Raw genomic sequence first — 20,514 nt, 5'->3', positions numbered from 1 at the left:
ATTACAGAATATATTTCGTACGCAGGGTAGGGTAATACCTGGATAATTCTGTAATAATAAACATAATTTTTTTACTTTTCTACATTTAAGTATGGAACGATAGAAAACCAACTTATGTTTATCATTTTAAATTTTAAATTATTTTGAGTAGATTGTTGGAGCTCTAGCTCTCAGCATATGCATTCCTGATATAATCCTTATCTTAACATCCCAACCCATCAGTCCAGCATAACATTGCTTAACTAACTAGATATCTAATACATCCCCCTTCAAGGGGTTGTAAGTGTAATTTCAAGTGACCCTCTATGCAAAGATTGCAATGTCTGATTCACAAAGGTAACCTTAAAATCTATGCCTGATAAAGTATGATAACAACGTCTTACCCAATGTTTATTACATATCTACTATAGGAAATCATACAGGAATTATCAGAATTAAATACTTTTAAACCTAGAAAAACGAGGATAGCTTACATATTTTGATCAGAAAATGGGTTTAGAAGGGTATATTATAGGAGGTCCAATAAAAATGGTTGAATTTAAAGGACTGTCGACCAATTTTCCTGTGATCATGGATCATTTTCATATAATTATTAAATTCAAATTGTTTACTTTCATCTGTCAGCGAATCAAGTCAAAATAAAGTAAATTAAACATAAGATAAAAGATATTTATTTGGTTGTTTCGGTAAAATGTTCTCCTCAGAAGCATTCTTAAAAATGGAAGTTATTTTAGATGAAAACTAAAAGAGCTACGAGGTCACACAGATGTCTAGATTGGATTGCATTCAGAAAAAAAAGAAAATGGTGATTTCAAATTTGATTAGTATTATACATATTTAAACTGGACCATCTGGCAAAGATTCAAGTGTGTATAGCTATCGTATTGTTAATCTTTTATTAAAGTTAAAGTTATCTTTTATTAGATCTTGAAGATTATCAAAATTTGTCAAGATCTTATCTTTTCTATCCTCAATAAGTTGAGTTTTACTACTCCAGACCTCCCCCCTTTTCCCTGCTTTCGCTCCTGACCCCACCCCCTTGGGGCCACTTCTGTCCTAATAAATAATATTTTAATCCTGCCCTCCCCACCCCTATTTCTCACCCCTAACTATAAATAAATACAGATATAGTATTATTATTATGATGATGATTTAATTCTCGAACACATAAATTATAAAATTGGTTCAGACATTAAATTAGAGATTAGATATGACTACAATTAAATTTAAGTACTAATTAATCTATGTTGTGAACTTACAACTTTAATTCTTCTCTGATGTCTACTTCTTCACATTCCTGGATGCTTCAGACATTCGATATATTATCTTTTTCTTAATAGTGAGCATTCAACATTCAACAAAGATGGCTCTTGGCGGGCTTGGTACATTTTTTCTTTTCTCAATAGCTCCTTAACTTGAGAACAGTTATTATTGAGAACATGTGAGAATCCAATCAAACGTGGAATTTACTTTAGTTTAACGTGTGTTAAAGGTTTGGAATAGGGCCAGCCCCTTGTTAGATAGTATATAAAGCTACTGGAAACTACAACGAGATAGTATATAAAGTTACTGGAAACTACAACGAGATAGTATATAAAGCTACTGGAAACTACAACGAGATAGTATATAAAGTTACTGAAAACTATACAACGAGATAGTTTGTTTACCAATTTACTGTTTTTAATTTCCACCCGTCGCGTTGAAGGTATTTATAGGCCATAGAATAATAACAATAAAGATATAAAACTAGATGTCGTCTTTTCGAGATTTAGGTGTGTTTCGTTCACAATAACCCTGAGCTGAGGCAGAAGCCCAAAGGAGTTATGCGCATGCTGCGTTATAATTTACAAGACAGAGATAGAGCCTGCAGTTATAAATCCTCTGGGCTTCTGCCTCAGGGTTTTGTGAACGAAAAACCCCCAATCTTGTAGCGACGACATTTAGTGTTCTATCTGTATTGTTATTAATCTATGATATAGGCTACACCAGCTTATACCGTATAGCTAGCTGTTATAAACAGGTGAGAGTGGAATGCTAATCCTTTTATTCACTCAATTATTAAAATTATACAAAAGACTCTACAGAGTTCGAAATTTTTCAATTTGTCACACTCATAGTTTAATGTTAAATATGTATAGGGAACAAAGGATGGACGGATTTTTGGTAATGTCAATTTGGAAATGACAATTTGGTAATGACAATTTGGTAATGACAATTGGGTAAAAACAATTTGGTAAGGTGACAATTTGGTAAGCTCAGAAAAGTGACAATTTGGTAATGACAAATTGGTAACAACAAAAAAGTGACAATTTGGTAATAAAAATTTGGTAACGTCAAAAAAGTGACAATTTGGTAAACGAAATAAAAGTGACATTATGTAAAATTGTTTAATTTTTAGTTTTATATTCAATTGAAGATAATTGATTCTAGGAATCTTTTATTTCTGCACAAAAGAAATGCGCAAAAAATAATTGTAAAATTCGCAATATTTTCTAAAAACCACGTTTCAACCTGCACTTGTGTCATATACTGCAAGAAGAGGAGACTTGGATCCTGAATTACTTATTCATCACCCCTTCTAGGGGTTGCAAAATGTTACAATTATAGGCCCAAANAAATTGTCATTACCAAATTGTCATTACCAAATTGTCATTACCAAATTGTCATTACCAAATTGTCATTACCAAATTGTCATTACCAAATTGACATTACCAAAAATCCGCCCGTCGGAACAAAGTATGAGACTTTAAATTTATGAATACTTTCCTTACAATCTTGGTTCCATGTAACTAGTAAAGCTTTTTTCTTTTCCAATTAAAAGCTAAAGTTTTTGCCTCAAACTCAAATTTTCTTTTACCAATATGTTTGCTACCTGGTGGTGTAAATCTTTGATATTTCTAACTTAGATTATTTGATCTAATAGAATCCATAGTTTGAAATATCTAAGGTCTACGAGTACAACAATGCTTGACTAGCTGTGAGGACTGGACTGCTTTGGAAGATTCCTCTCAATGGGGTTTTAGGGTTGCATAAGGGGTGCAATTATGGGTTTCCTTAATCCCCTTAACTCGGAAAGAGTATAATAGAAGGAACGCAGGGAGCTATCCCCTATACCCTTCCTCCTACAAACCTCCGTATCTCTCTCCTACCTCCTCCACAACTTGATGTCAAGAAGAACTAGAAGAAAAAAAATTGAACAGAAAAAAATTGGAAGGGAAATCTCTTGATTTTAGAGATAGGGGCTTGGAAGATGCCCCCCCCCCCCCCCCGGGGAGGGGGATGGGAGGTGAGACGATTGCAGTTCTATTCATGTCAGTCATCGTTTAAAAATAATTCTAGTTTAGCATCAAAACAGTGCTAACGTTTTCTGGAAAAAACATCAGTAAGTTATATTTTTAAATTGCATTTAAAAATTATTGACGTTTATTTATAAATCCTAATGATCAACGTCAGTAAAAGTTTTTAAATAATAATACTGAAAAATCAAGGTCTTCTAATTCTAACTTATGGATTCTTAAAATATATTTTGCCATTTTGCTATTGAAAAATGTCAGCATTATAAAAATTGTGTTGATTATAGTTTTCAAAAGGCTAAAATGTTTAATTTTCACATTTTGCTAAGGAACAGACGTCTAAGTAAATTTTGTTTTGTAAAACTAGGATTTGATTTTCATATCGCATTTTTTCATCCTTTTTAAAAATAATTTTCATTTTTTCTATGTAAAATATTAGGCAAATTTTACTGTAAGTTTAACTCATGATTTAAAAAAAATCGAAAAAGTTCACATTTTTGACACATTTTGGACCAGATGCTAAGATGGACTAAAGGCCATTTTATTAAAATGAAACATTAATTAGCAATCAGTTCAAGCAGCATCAAAATCAAAACTTTTTTTGGCCGGGTCCTTGAAAACTTGTTTGGCCGGGTCCTCGAAAACTTGTTTGGCCGGGTCCTTGAAAACTTGTTTGGCCGGGTCCTTGAAAACTTGTTTGGCCGGGTCCTCGAAAACTTGTTTGGCCGGGTCCTCGAAAACTTGTTTGGCCGTGTCCTCGAAACTTGTTTGGCCGGGTCCTTGAAAATGTATCACGTTCCTTTCTTCTAGATCGAAGACGCTACTCGTTATATAACTATCATTATCAAACCAATTTTACAAAAAACATGTTTTCAATTATGCTAATTGGAGGAATAAAAAAGGTATCATAACTTGTTTTCAGTTTAGCTAGTTGGATAGATCAAAATTATATTTTAATTGGTATCGTTTTGAAAACTGTAAAATACATAAAAGAAGGTATTCCTTTAATGTTAGGTGTTTCATTTCTTGAAGGACCATATGTGTACCTTGTCAAATAATAAAGTTATGAACTTTTTTTTGGACAAATTAATACAAAAATAAATGTTTTCGGTTTCCAAAATTAATTTAATTAAAGTTTGGATTTTAACTTTATTAAAAAAACGCCTGGTAACTCAGGAATACGAGACAACCAAATCAACTTTAATTTTACAAAAGCTTAGATTTAAACGAATTCCCCAACCAAAATTTGAGGCAAATCGGTCAAGGGGTTCTAGAGTTATATATAAGGGCAAAAAACATTTCTTTTACAGTCTTTTGAGGTTTGACCAACATGATTCTCTACTGATCTATCCCTTGGCACAATAAAGTCAATCTACATCCCTTTCTGCAAAGTGCTTGCGAAATAATTTGCGCATTTTCATCGCTGTTTAGGGAAAATTAAAACAGTTTGTATATTAGAGTTTCAAATTGGAATAAAAAATAATAAATGTAAAAGAATTTTTGTGAAATAGCGCTAAACTACATTCAAGATTTTAATCTTATTTTAAATTTATCTTAGTTGAACGTGATTAACACATAAAAGTATCGACCCTAGATCATCTCAACCATGGAGAAAGAAAACGAAGAGATAAAGCTTACCTCAGATGTACACAAGCGACCACCTTAAAATTAATCAAGAGGGTGCATCCCGATATTGTTTACGTATCTAACACTCTACACTTGTGTATAGAGTGATCATATATCTTAGGGGTGGTAAAATGTAGATAATTGAATATTTGTCTTGATAGTTAAATAGACACTTAATATGATTGTAAACACAGAATACATTTCTTTTTCATTTAATATCCGATATATTGACTAATTGAATATCCTGTTGATAAGGTTAGCTTTTTCATGGCTAAATATTTAATACGTAATTCCCCCCCCCCTTAGAAATTTTAAGGGGGGGCAACAAAATGTTCTCTCTAAATACAGAAAGAAAAATTTTAAAAATTAGCACTTCCATAAAATCCCCTCAAGAAATACGATCACTCTACATATAAGTTAACATGTATAGTGTTAGTTACGTAAACATATCGTGATGTACACAACCGACCACCCTTTTAATTAATTAATGAGGTGGTCGGTTGTGTACATCTTAGGTAAGCTTTACCTCTTCGTTTCCTTTCTCTATGATCTCAACAATTTTTCTTCAAAAATAGTTGACTGGATGTCTCATTAAGATAAGCAGGAGCAAGGTGCTAATGAAAGGAAAGTTAATTGCGGTCGCGTATATACTCTGCGTACATATTGAAACCAGTTCTCTCTGGGCGGAATTTGTAAACAATAGATGCATCACTGTTCGCCTGGGTTTCGAGAAGGATTAAGCATTTAATTTTGATAATTTTGAAAATTCACATAATAATTTCCTTTGATCAGAATATTTCATAGATTATTTTTGTGAAAATGGATCCCATGTCAGGCTTTGACATCCGTATTGTGTTTACTTTTCCGCCCAATGATAGTACACTGCAGTACAAAAAATGCGTACACCTCTGAAATAACTTTCCTTGCATTAGAACCTTGAGCAGGAGCAAACAAAGAGAACTGAAAACTAAACACTGTTCAAATATTGTCTCTAAAATCTTCTTACTTGGTCAATAAAACAAGTTCATGTTAATAACTTCACAATTTCACATATTCAAAGGAACAAACAATACAGGGTTACCCACAAAGCTAGGATGAGACTTCAGAGACGATTGTGTGGACTTTGCTTAAACTGTTCTTTGCATTCAGGGTTCCTTGTAGGTCAAAACCGGATTATTTAACAAACCATCAAAATACAAAATTTTAGAGTAATCATCGATTAGTATAGTTATAAGCTATTTGAAACCCTATGATGAAGTAAATAAAATATTAAAATAATGAAATATGTTTCAATAATTGCGTTCCATAAAAGTATATTTTGGTTTACGCGTGCACTACGCTTTAGATATAGTTGTATGAGGACAAGGTTATAATGCAAGGAAAGTTATTTTAGAGGTTTACGCATCTTTTGTACTGCAGTGTACTGTCTCTGGGCGGTAATGTAAACACAAGACGGATGTCAAAGCCTGACATGGGATCCATCTTTCACATTAAAAAATCAATGAAATATTCTGGTCAGAGGAAACTATTATGTGAATTATCAAAATTATCAAGATTAAAAGCTTTTAACCTCCTCGGATACTAAACGAACACTGATGCATCTATTCTTGTTTACAAATACCGCCCAGAGAGAACTGGTTTCAATATGTACGCAGAGTATACGCAACTGCAATTAACTTTCCTTGCATTATAACCTTGTATGAGGATGGGTTATTGACAATTCAAGAAGGTAGGGAGAGGTGGATGAACTGATATGATAATAGCGAAATTATAATGTATGCAAATATGGAATACATGTAACCTTTGACGGCTTAAATATGAATGTATATTGTGTATACGTAGTACGTACAGTATTTATATAAGAATCCTAATTTATGTAAAAGACATAGAATATAGATTGTTGGAAACAATTTAATAAGATTATTTTATTTAGAATTACTAGTTCGACTTTGTGACCTCAGATGCGTTGATGAAAGGTGAAAATGGGATTCATATTTGTTGTCAATTATCAATAGTTCTTCGGGAAAAGTAGTTCTGGGACTAGATTTAATAAGAAGTAGTTGAACCATGGAGACACAGTTGATTCACTTCTCATGTGTGCCGGTTCAAGATGAAGAGAAGTGATTGAACCTAGTCTGTATAGTTCAACTTCTTTTTAATATCCATGAAACTTGATCCAAAATGAAAAAATGAATGGCTGGTTTATCTTGATAAAAATAACAACCTGAAGATATTGGAACCTATTTATAAATAGAAAATAAATAAAAAATAATGAAAATGAAAACTTTCCTACATTCATTTTATCTTATTTTGATTTGAATTATGCCACCCCCCTACCCTCTTCCCCCCTCCCCTTTTCACACCAGGGCCCACCCTTAGGTCTTATTCTGGAAGACAACCGTGACATTATATTTATATACCAGTATATCAGTAGTTTAGTTGATGCAATATTATACTCTATTATGGTACTAGTTTAGGGAACCCAGCTTTGTATGGAAACTAATCTGTCTCTATAAATTCAACCAACTCATCTTAGAATTTTTAAACCAAGTTATGATCGGACATACGTAAAAACAGACTAAGAGAGGTTTCTACTTTATATATTTAGATATATTTCGTGCCCATTGGTTTGGCATTGATCGATTATGTGCTTGTCCCTGTAGCTATTGCTAGCCGATCGTGCCCAATGGTCTAGCATTGATCGACTACGTGCTTGTGTCAGTGCTGACATTGATAGCTGATCGTGCCCATTGGTTTGGCATTGATCGATTAAGAGCTCGTGTCCTGGTTGACATTGATAGCTAAGCTAGTGTCTGTGTTGACATTGATAGCTGACGAGATTGTATGCGGGTTTAAACATTGATAACCAAGTGAAACTGCACTGTACTTGGATAGATACGGGTTATAGAAACCATTATGGAGTAGGGTATTTACTACATGCAGATACAAAAAATATGAGTTTGTTACGAAAACTCGATTCCTATATAATTTTTTCAAAACCTGTACTTCTAGGAAATCATCAATTGTTGCATTCCAGTCCATCTGTAGGCTCGCTTCATCTCAGATGTTTACAAATTTTAAAATTGCATAATTTATAAAAAAAAACTGTCTTTCCAGAAGATTTTTGTAGTTTTTTGTAATTTTTTTTGTAGGTTTTAGTAGATTTTTGTAGGTTTTAGTAGATTGTTGCAGAACCCCCTAGCTGAAAGCCTATTTTCAAATATTTTATGTATTTTATTAACTGATATGTATGCAGAATGTGGACAGTAAGGACAGTAAGGAAGGGTGAGAAATAATGTGTGACAATATTTGATTGGTTTTGATTTTGTATTTGATAGGTTGAAATGAGAAATATTTCTACCAGTTTTTCCATTATTCTTCACAAGTACAAAGTATAAAATCATACAAATACACAGATATATTTACACCCGTTCGGGTTTACAGAGACTCTTAAGCGTAATTACAAGTGACCCTCCATGCAAAAATGGCAATGTTTGATTTAAAACTCTACCCTAAAGCTATGTATGAATTAAAAATTAATATTTAAAATTTAAAAAAACGGATTGTTTTTATTGAGATTTTTTTCTAGTGCAGGAAAAAAAATAGGATTTATCAGAATGAAATACTTTTAAACATAGAAAAACGACAAAATCTTGTACATTATTGATTAGATAAAAAAGTTAAGGATACCGTTGTGAGTCGAACATTGTCATGGTGGATCACTTTGAACTACGCAAACAGTCCTTTTAAATAACTCATAAAAATATTTCAATTTCCCATTGCATAATGAAAAACATATATAATAGTTAATTGTCTTTTTAAATTACTTAAACATTAAATGAAAATAAAAAAATCTTATCATTTGGGTTCTTCAAGGGCAATTGGTTAAAGCGATGAGCATTGAGCCCTTTTCTATGTAATATATACAATCTGCCACATACCTTTGTGAAGATCAAAGGTTAATCGATTTTTGTAAATGTCATTATCCTTGTCAACATAGACGATAGGCCAGGAGTACTGGAGTACTGGAGTACAGGAGTACTGGAGTACTGGAGTACTGGAGTACAGGAGTACAGGAGTACAGGAGTACAGGAGTACAGGAGTACAGGAGTACTGGAGTACTGGAGTACTGGAGTACAGGAGTACAGGAGTACAGGAGTACTGGAGTACAGGAGTACAGGAGTACAGAAGTACAGGAGTACAGGATTACAGGAGTACAGGAGTACTCTAAAGGATTAAAAGGAAGTCTAGGAAATCACATTCTAAAAATCTTATCTAAAATAATAGTTTGGTTTAGTTTAATGGCGGCACAAATCATCTTCAATTTCCTTACTCATAAACACACACACACAAACTCACAGAAAAGATTTACGGAAATCCTAAAACACTGAAAATCACGCCTTCCGTCATATTCATATCACTTCCCTTGTATAACAATTGTTCCACTACTTAAACAGGGGCGGACACAGGATTTAAGTGAGGTGGAGGCAAGATTTTTAAGGAACAAAAAAATTCATAATTAGGGGGGAAAAATCGCGGCGCAGGTGAAACTTTTTTTGGACTTAAAAGACTCAAAAAGAGTCAAAATTAATGACTAGAGACTAAAAAACTAGATTTTTAACTTTTCACACATTATAGTTTATTGAGACAGATATTTTTCCTGTTTTGCACGAGGGTTTCTTTCCCTTAAGCATGCTATTGAGAAGCTATTCTGAAAATAGGAACAAAAAATTCCAAATTCAGGGGGGGAGTAACGCCCCTCCCTGAATCTGTCAGGGGGGGGGGGATTTCCCCCCGGCCCCCCCTGTATCCGCCCCTGTACTGAAAATTACGCAAAATAAGTTATGATATATGGTATAATTTTGTTGTATTAATTTATGGTTATCAAAAACCAAAGGAATTGAGTCTTTTCCAAAAACTCTGATTTTCCATTCCCTATATCTTTGCAACCCAATGTAGTAGACCTTAGATATTTCAAAGTGTGAATTCTGGTAAGATAAAATAATCTTAGCTTGAAATATTATAGAACAGTAGCATTAAGCCATACTGATGGAGATGTCCTTGTTTTCCTACATGAAAATTGATAATTATAGCAGTTACTCAATAAAAATGTATGGAGCTGAAACAAGGAAATAAATTGAAATAATTTTCTAATTTTCTCTTTTTCAAGTTTACCAATTTTAAGTCATGTATACTGTAGTGTATGATTTATACTGTATTGTCTTATTTTGTCTCTGCCCCCCCTATAACCTTGCCCCCCCCCCACACCATGATCTGACAAACTATCATTATCTTCCATCATTTTCAGTTTTCATCTTTACTTATCTATATTTCAACCTTGGGAATAGGAAGCTATAATAACCATTAACTTTTGAAATACGTTTACTTTAGTGCAAGACCTTTAAAACTGTGTAATAAAAAGACGACATTTTATAAATCTCGTGTGTAATTGATGTTGTTTTAAAGCAAATAGTTTTAACAGCGGCTTGAAATAAAATAAAATCATAACTAAAAAATATTTGTCCAAAATTCCAAAATTTATGTTTCCACCCGTATCTAAAATAAATAGAACCTGTTCCGTAACTACAGATTTTTTTAAAGAATTTTTGGTCATATTTATTACAAAAGCCATCATACAAAAGGCTTTTTAGTTTAATTAGAAAAACCTTACTCAAAGTGCTCACTCCTGTGTGCTTGAGTCCATTAGCGCCTGATCCAATCAGGGTTAAGTCTGTGTTTGTTTTCTAATCTGAACCAACAGAAATAGTTTGGAAGATATCTATCTTTCTATCTATCTCATTATCCAATTAGAGATATGAAGCCTTTAATCGGCGCTAACAGTAAATGGAAATATTTACTTCTACTGAAACTATAGTGTGGATAATTGTTAATGATTTATTTATTAAAAATAAGAATAGAGAACTTATCCTTTTCCCTTCCTTTATTATGTAGAATAATGATTCTAATGTAATATCTTACAGCAAAAAGTAATAATATGGAGACAAAATGAAATAAATATGGCCAGGTTTAGGAGAGGCTGTTTGTATTAATCCTCCACCTTGCATTGCAGAGAAGTTTTAAGTTTTTCTCAAAAACTGTCCGTTAACAGTTATTTATAGTTTAACTCAATCCTCTACATAATATCTATTATGATCAGAGTTTAATAATGTATTAGTATGATTACGACATCATTATTTTGGTTTTGATGCAAATAGCTTCTCAATAACACTTAAGAAAGAAAATAACATAATGCCAAACAAGCAAAATATCTATTTGAATAAACTATATAACAGTGTCTGATAAGTCAAAAATTTAGTTTTTGAGTGTTTTGAGTTATTAATTTTGACCCTTTTGAGCTTTGCTTTCTAACCTTTGTGCCCCCCCCCCTTGAAAAATGTTTAAAGCTACGGGCCGGGTATGTTAAAAGAATTGAGTCTTTGCCAATAACTTAGGCACCTGATGGCGTAAACCTTTGATATATCAAACTTAGATTGTTTTGTCTAAAAACATTCATAGTTTGAAATATCTAAGGTTTACTACTTTGGGTTGCAAAGATATAGGGACTATATAGAAAATCAGAGATTGTGACAAAGACTCAATTCCTTTACGGGTTTAGGTTAAATCTGTCTTTCTCCTCGATCTACAATAATTTTTTCTTGAATTTGTTAAATTTACGAAATAATGAATTTTTGGAGACAACTTTTTGTAATTCTGAGCATCTATAAACCTTCCCTGAATGTGATGTTCCACAAAAAATTGAGCCCGATTGGTTCAGACGTTTATCGGTTTCAAGCAAACAAATAGAAAGACAAGCAAAGTATGTATATATTTATAGAAGTGTACATTTCAAAATTTGGTGGGGGGGGGGGGTGTCCAGAACTCGGTAACTGACTAGAATACTACTCAGAGATTAAAGGGAGTGTTTGCGAAAAACGAAAGGGGAATAGGCTAATATCGAAATGAATTCGATATCGATCGCTAAATTTTACTTTTATCTGTTGCGTATGTAAAGAGAAACCAAGTAAAAAACTTTTATTCCCGGCAAATCCACGAAGTTGCATCATTCGTATATATTATATAACTTATTATAATTTCAAAAGTAAAATGTTGTAATTTTAAAGTTGGGGTGAATTGGTCAAGTTCACAAGTTCAATACAAGAGGGGTGAACAATGGGCTTATTAACTACTGTTACCACATATATATACAATATGCATACAGGTCAATGTGCGGATGGGGGGGGGAGGGTCCTACTAAACATGACCTTTTCTAAAGTTATTATAATAAAATTAATATCAATTTTTTAACAAATAGTGTATTAAAAAAATGATTCTCTTTGAAATTTTGCATAACTTTGTTGTTTCGGACAAGAGTGATTTTTTTTCATTATTGATTGATTTTTATTTCATAGATTGAATTCTAAACGAAATTCTTGAATTCTCCAAATTCAGCAACGCGGACCACATTTAAAATGCCATACATTAGTTATTAAAGGGAGTGTTCGCGAAAATTGAAAGGGGGTATAGGCTTACGGTGAAAAATAATCGCTTTTAATCGCTACTAATCTTGCTTCAATCTGTTGGGTCTACATGGAGAAAATTGTTAAAAACGACTTATGCTGAAGAACTTAGTGTCCATAAAATTCAGAAAGTTTCAATATACGACTCGGCCGGATCGCAAACAAATCAATTTAATTTCAAACAAATCATTCAGATATTACAACCTATAGTCATCGATTATTTTTCGACGCATTCATATTTAGTTAATATTTCATAATATATTTTAATCGTTTTGTATACAATGCACTTAAAAAGCCGAAATAGTTGGCCGCCAGATTATTTTTCGTCGTGAGCCTATTCTCCCTTTCATTTTTCGCGAACTCTCCCTTTAATCACAAAAGCGGGTTCTCTAATGAATTAGAAATTAGAAGGTTTTACTTTTTTATTTAAAACCTATTTATTTTCGATACCCCTTTCCTCTGCAGTTTCTTGATTTTTTTTCAATGGGTGCACTAAAAAAATAAGTACGACGTTTATGAACCAATTTCTGATTTCTCTACAATAGAAGATATAGTTTATTATATTTTAAACAAAGCTCGTTTGCAAACACGGCTTTCTTGTGTTAGTGGGGGATTGGTGTGGGGGGAGGCGGAAGACATCCTGTAAAATTGGGGGGGGGGGGACGTACCCCTTGAAACAATTTCGCCCACGCCCAATTTAGGACGAAATAGTTTGATTACTCCCTCCCATCCTCCCCCGGAAAAGTTCAAAAGCTTGTTTGCTGCATTACATAACTACCCCTTTCACTCAAAACCGGTGTGATTTGAATTTTTGAGCTTGCGGTCCTAGCTTGGACTGTACCGTCTATTTACAATTACTAAAGCTTCAGACCTGTGTGCTGTACAGTGTACAGACAACTTTTTCAAGAAACTCTTTTGTATATTTCTAACAAGTCCTTAAATTTGCTTCTGAAAATTCATAAAGATAAAAAAGTCAGCATGGCATGACATAAATACGGAGAAAATAATTTTGAAACAATTTATCTTTTATTAAATTGAGTCCGAAAAGATTAACAAATATATTATATATATATATATTTCATGGTATTAACAATATCTTTAACATATCAAAATGACTTATTGAGATGCGAGTTAGGTTCAGCGATTGATAATCGCGACTCGGAGACCCTGGCCCGGGCTCGAAGTCTTGGCTCCACATCCAGTTTTTCACTTGGGTCTTTTGACGTTTCACCCACTTTACTTAGCAGTTTCGAACCTTTCGATTCGCTTTTAATATTATCACTCGAGTCACTACTCGAGTATTTATAATCTGCAGGGAAAAGATTAAGCGACTCGAAACTCAGGGTTCGAATTAACCTTTCGCAGTCGAGTTCGTCCGATTCGGAATCTCGAATATCATAATATCCCGAATCCATCCTTGAAAGCGTCCGGTCGTCCGGACTCTCTTCTCCTAAACTCGTCCACTCAGCCGGGGTGGTCCTAATGTCCTGTAGGACGGAAACTGCAGTGAGAAGTTTGTCCTGTTCTGTTCGATCCTCCACCCCGAGGTAAATAAGATCCTTTCTATTCATTCTCTTTAGCTTACACAAACTATCCCAACCGTTTAATATCAATCTAAAACAAAAATTGAATAAATTTTTAGCTTTTAAGCAGACGGAGTTCTTACAGAGATTGTAGGTGGAATTTCAAGTGCAAAAACGGTAAAGATCAATTCACAAAAGCCCCCTATAAAAGCTTTGTCTGATCAAGTGTGAATTATATATAAATTTATATATTTTTTATAATTTTAAAAACTGATTATTTTCCATTGTGGTTTCTCTACAAAAGTGACTTGCACATTTTTACTAAAGGTGCACGAAAACATATAGAAATTATCATGATTAATTAAACACTTTTAAATCTGAAAAACGACAATAATTTTAATAATTTTAAAAACATTGATGAGATAAGGTTTCAAGGGTGCCGTTGTGAGTCAGACACTACTGCCAACTTTTACAAAGAGTGGCTTTATATTGTACTTATAGTCCTTTTAAAGGGACCTATTTGAAAATGAGCAAAGAAAGTTTGATCTTTCAAACACTCTGATAGAAGCAAAAATAAATAACAAAATATAATAAAAGGAATTGAGTCTTTGTAACAAAATCAAATATTTAAACCAAAATATCTTTAGAACCCGTTGTTGTAAACCTTTGATATTTCAAACTCTGATTATTTGATTTAACAGAATTCATAGTTTGAAATATCTAAGGTCTACAACATTTGGTTCCAAAGATATTGTGATTAGAAAATCAGGGTTTGTTGCAAAGACTCAATTCCTTTGTTTCTGAATTTATTAAAATCTATCAAACAAGGATTGATTTCAATAAGATGCATTTAACTTTTAGATAAAATACGGAAAATCTAATCAATAGGGCCATAATAAATCAGAAGAAAAAACTAAATATTTAATTTTATGCTTGAATCATTTTCGTGAAAATATTTTTTTTTCATTTTATTTTCATCAATTTTGATTCATGTTCATTATTCATTAAAAATGGGTTCATTCATTTATTCATTCATTCATTTATTTAAGTCAGACAATAAGTTATTTACAAGTTATACTCATAAAGCATATTGTTTTTGTTCATACCAGAAACTTGCAGTACTCTTTTTATGCAAGGAAAGATTTGAGGGTTTATGGCGTACTAAACAACCTTGCATTTACACTTTATAAAAAAATTAGTGGCATGTATGATTCATAACGATACCCATCAAATCTTTGACTCGACAAAAATCATGGAGTTATCCCAGTTTTCCTATTTTAAAATTTATTAATTTCGATTGTGGTTCTCAAAAATAACTTGATTTATGCAACAGGAGACAGAGAGAAGAACTTAGAATTTAACAGTTTTTCCGAGAGAAAACCTGATTGTTGCTCATTTAAGGGTTTACACTATCTCTGCAACCTGATGGCACGAACCTTTAATGTTTAAAAACCTAGACTTTTTCATCTGCAGGCAGAATTCAAAGTTTGAAATATCCAAGGTTTACACCATCAGGATGTAAAGATATAATATATCCAAACTAAAGCTTGTGATAAATAATCAAATCATCTATAGGTTGATAAAATTACCTTGAGGTCAAGTGCGCGAGGTCCAGGCTGCAGAGGAGACCGGTCAGCGTGTGTTCAGTAATTTGGAGGTTTGGTTCGGGCAAAACCTCCAGCTCTTCCACGTTAATAAACTTGAAGGTTCCTGTCCGTCCTTTATTATCCCCTAACCATATACCACTAGGGTTCCGACTTATTATCTGTATCAAGTCTCCAGCCTAAAATATTATTAATTAAAGGGACTGTACGCGTGGACAGAACAGGACAGATCTGTATTTGATTGCTTGTTGATTTTCTAGAAAAAGTACACCTTATTCATTCATCGATACATTATCCTTCCTTTCATCAACAGGCGTATTCCGAGGGGGGGGGGCTATGGGGGCTCAGCCCCCCCTTCCCACTAAAGCTATATTTCAAATGATCCTACATGTAAAGATGGCAATACCTGATTTACAATGGTATTATCGAAACCTTTATCTGATCATTATTAATGTGGAATGTCGAATATATAATTCATAATTCATGCTTGACCAGACAAAGTTTTAAGGGTAGCAATGTGAATCAGTCATTGCCATCTTTGCATAGAGAGTCTTTGCATCGTTTTAACCCAGTACAGTAGACCTTGTATATCAGAGGGACTTATTGTGCTTGTTTCAATGTGCGTTGTATTTTTTTATATTGTACACTTTATGTATTGTACTAGGTGTACAGAAGCCCTTGTATATAGTAGGGACTAGAGGTGTACAGTAGCCCTTGTATTCCTTTTAGCCTGTACAGTATTCCTTGTATATAGTAGGGTCTATAGGTGTACAGAAGCCCTTATATTGTTTTTAGCCTGTACAGTATTCCTTGTATATAGTAGGGTCTATAGGTGTACAGAAGCCCTTATATTGCTTTTAGTCTGTACAGTATTCCTTGTATATAGTAAGGACTAGAGGTGTACAGTAGCCCTTGTATTACTTTTAGCCTGTAAAGTATTCCTTGTATATAGTAAGGACTAGAGATGTACAGAAGCCCTAGTATAGTTTTTAGTCTGTACAGTATTCCTTGTATATAGTAAGGTGTAGAGGTGTACAGTAGTCCGTGTATTCCTTTTAGCCTGTACAGTATTCCTTGTATATAGTAAGGACTAGATATGTACAGAAGCCCTAGTATTGCTTTTAGTCTGCACAGTATTTCTTGTTTAAAATAGGGACTAAAAGTGTACAGAAGCCCTTTTATTGCCTTTAGCTTGTCCAGTATTCCTTGTATATAGTAAGGACTAGAGGTGTACAGAAGTTCTTGTATTGTTTTTAGCTTGTGCAGTAGTTCTTGTATAACGCAGGGACTAGAAGTGTTCAGAGATCTTTAGCCTTTGTATTATCTTCTAAGTTCTGTATCGGAAGGACTTTAAGTATACAGCAGTCCTTGTACTTCGAACTACTAGAGGTGTACATAAGTCGTTGTTTTAATTTTACCTTGTACGGAAGTCCTTGTGTGTCGTACGGACTAGGTGTACAGTCCACTTTTGCCCGGGCACAACCGCAGTACGGTCCATTGTACGCTTTTTTCTTCTCTTGCAGACGCCGGGACCTGGACAGTGTACAGTGTACAAATTTAAATATCACATATAAACATGATGATGATTAGAAATTCTCAGATATGAATACAGTGAGAACCAGCATATTAGGAAGACGACTTGAAAGTCATGATTTCAAAAAGTCCAACCATAGATTAATTAAAATAACAGAGAGGACAATAGATGTCGTCCCTTCAAGATTTGTGTTTAGTTTTGCTCGCAATAACCCTGAGGCAGACGCTTAAAGGAGATACGCGCATGCTGCCTAAAATTACAAGACAGACGTAGAGCCTGTTCTACGCTGACTGCGCGTAACTCCTTTGGACTTCAGCCTCAGGGTTATTGTGAACGAAAAACCCCTAAATCTTGAAAAGACGACATATCTAGTCTCCTATCAGTTATTTTTATTAATCTATGAGTCCAACGAACATGAGATACAGCATTTGTGCAGTGTAAACACATCCGTTTTCGCTTAATAAGTGATTTTTCAGTTACTAGTAAAACATTTTCTTTTTAAAAACATGGAATTGATTCTGGCTGTTTTGGTACAACTTCAACTACTTGGTACAACAGATTTGTTTCCTTTATTTTACCAATAATTACGCTGATAATGGGATTCTATGTCGGCTTTTAAATTGAAAAAAAACAGCATTTTTCATCATTTTATTTTTCAAAAATTTATTTTTACCTGCGGAGTGTCGAATTAATCTGAAAATATTCTTCGTCAAATTCGGCGGCCGGAGCCGGGAGTGCTACTTCCGGTTTACGCCGCTTTAATATCCGGTCACATGATTTGCTCCTAAAAAAAATCTTTAAAAACGAAACTTTTTTCTTCAACAGATCATACAAATTGATAACTTTAAAATGGTGGATATCGAGATCAATGCGCGCTTGATCCTCCTTTTTTTTCTTAATATCCAGAAAGTATAAAAATTTCAACCAAGCAGAGTCGCGTTTAAAAGCCGGGAAATTTGAAATTTTGCGCACCATTTAAAATTACTAAACAGAAACTGTAGGGTCTCTCTAATTTTGAAAACCCGGTTTTTGATTTTTCTTAACTATATCCAAAAAAGAGTGGATTAAGCAAGAAATTTAAAGTGTCCACATTGAAATGGATATTCGGATTAAGCAGGATCGGAATTACAGGTATCTCATTAAAAAGTTCCCAGCTCTGATCACCTAATTTTACTAGTACACTCTTTTTGTAAACAAAAATCAATTCTTAATCTTTATTCAAAGTTCAAACTAAATTGTAAAAACCATTTTCTTAAATCAGATTCTTGTCACACGTTAACATTGGGTTCAATATTCATTTAGAAATCAATAATTAAGTTCAAAGATTATGCATATACAGTGAGAACCAGAAAACTGTGAGAGACGACATTAAAGCAATACTTGAGTGTTTCTGATGTTGTTACAAAGAAAATAGTTTTACTAGACACTAATCACTTATTAAGTAAAATTGGTCTGTTGACACTACACAATATTATTATTATTATTATTATCATTATTACCTTGGCTGAAGCATTAAAGAAAGACGTTCTCTGAGACGATCTGTTCTCTCTTCAAGGGCGATTTTACCATCTCGTATGGACGAAATACTCACACCGGACGATATTTCAGAGTCCGAGTGACGAAAAAGTGACGAGTATGATTTACTTTTTTGAGAAACCTAAAAAAAGTAGAAGTAAAAAATTTATCATTTTGATCATGCTGAAATCAATAAACAGAAAAGAACTGAGTTTTGCCACAAAAGCAAAAATCTGTAAAGGTTCCAACATTTAAAAACTGCATTCTGTAAAAGTTTTCTTTTATGAAGCTGCACACAACTTCTTTTTTTCCTCAAAGAGAAAATATGAGGAAAAAATTAACCAATGATAGTCTTTGGTTCGTTTTTTTGCATATATCTTCTCAGAGGGCTAAAATTTTACAAGTTGTAAGGAACACAAATGTTTAGAATTCTTTTTTTTAATTTGTAAAGCTTCTCAGATAATTGTGGAATGTTTAAAAGTCCAGGATCTTTTTTGTTTCGTTTTGAAAACGAAACAAGCTATTTGCAGTGCACATCATTAGAGTACAGTACAGTCCAGTATAGTATAATACAGTAAAGTAAAGTACAGTAAAGTACAGTACAATACAGTACAGTACAGTACAGTACAGTACAGTACAGTACAGAACCCGTAGTTCCTGTAGTTTCGATTTTACCAAAACATTTTTTTTATAGCTCTTTAGAAAGATAAGCTATGATTTAAAACATGTATAAGATTCTATTGTAACATAAACTTAAAAATACAATTAATAAAAGAAATTAGTTTCTTTTTCCAGCAGTCAAGTATTTGAGTTCTTCGGTTAACCACAGAAATGCGCAATGGCAGCGCGGTGTGCTAGGGGTTAAGCGCGCGCAATTGTAATTATGTCAATTAAAAGATTGAAATGGATTAGAGTAGTTAAACGTTACGTAAATACAATCTGTTTAACTTTCTCTAGTTCTTAATCGGTTCATTCGCCTTTTAAAAATAAACTGATTACACACATTTAAAGTTAATCTCATCAGTCAAAGATGCCCAAGAGGGTCATATTTGAATGAAAATTAATTTCTTGGAAATTTCAATTTTACCAATTCTAATATCTTATTGGAATATGGAAATGTTTATAAAATGAATACGTTGTTTTCAAGAAACTCGAGGTTTCGCAGAATTACTGAACCACATTTTTTTCAAAAACCCTATGGCATATACAGCGGGACCCATAAAACTTTGGCATAGGAAGACGAAATTTTAGCAATATTTTGTGTTTTGGTTGTTTTCATAGTTTTGTCAGTATCTTGAAGATTAACTGTTATTTGAAATGGGTCTGTTTGTGTAATACTGCATGTAAATGAAAATGGTCTGTGTTTGTGTTCATTGCACTATTTAAAATTATAACTTTAGTGTATAATAATCTTCCTTCTGTTCTACAGCTTAAACAGACTGTGAGCGTGATCTAACCCTCCAATTATCTCATGTAAAGAGGGCAGTGTCTAATTCACAATGATACCCTTGAAACCTTTATAATAATAATAATAATATAAAACTGTATTAGAAAATAAACAATTATTAATACTATATGATAAACATTAATACCTAATTCATACTTGATCAGACAAAGCATAGAGGTAACTTTGTGAATCGGACATTGCCATCTTTTCATTGAGGGTCACTTGAAATAACGCTTACAGACCCTTTAAAAGTTTAAATTATACCTGTGAATATTGTGATTCAAGTGACAACTCGGACATTTTTCTTTCTACACAAACCTCCAGCTCCGATCTCTCCAATTGATCTGACCTCCTGCTCCTCCGGCCTAATTGCTCTGACCTCCGGGAGACGTCCTGAAACCTTTTAGGTATCTTGTCCCCCATATATTTGACCCTGCCCCTCACCCCCTCCCACC

The 20,514-nt window shown here is 33.4% G+C and overlaps 1 protein-coding gene across 1 annotated transcript; it reads right to left on the bottom strand.

Annotated features, from left to right (window-relative positions):
- Positions 1-13,449: 13,449 nt before the first annotated feature.
- On the bottom strand, positions 13,450-18,395 carry LOC111711733 (SAM domain-containing protein SAMSN-1). Its single transcript, XM_023486162.1, has 5 exons — positions 18,370-18,395; positions 17,771-17,881; positions 16,982-17,096; positions 15,549-15,742; positions 13,450-14,050 (listed from the first exon to the last, which is right to left on the bottom strand). The coding sequence occupies exons 1-5, from the start codon at positions 18,393-18,395 to the stop codon at positions 13,543-13,545; spliced, it is 954 nt and encodes a 317-aa protein (XP_023341930.1). The 3' UTR covers positions 13,450-13,542.
- Positions 18,396-20,514: the final 2,119 nt, after the last annotated feature.

Source organism: Eurytemora carolleeae, unplaced genomic scaffold (assembly GCF_000591075.1).
Source record: "Eurytemora carolleeae unplaced genomic scaffold, Eaff_2.0 scaffold15, whole genome shotgun sequence".
NCBI lineage: Eukaryota > Metazoa > Arthropoda > Copepoda > Calanoida > Temoridae > Eurytemora > Eurytemora carolleeae.
This window is presented reverse-complemented; position numbering and strand designations above follow the sequence as displayed.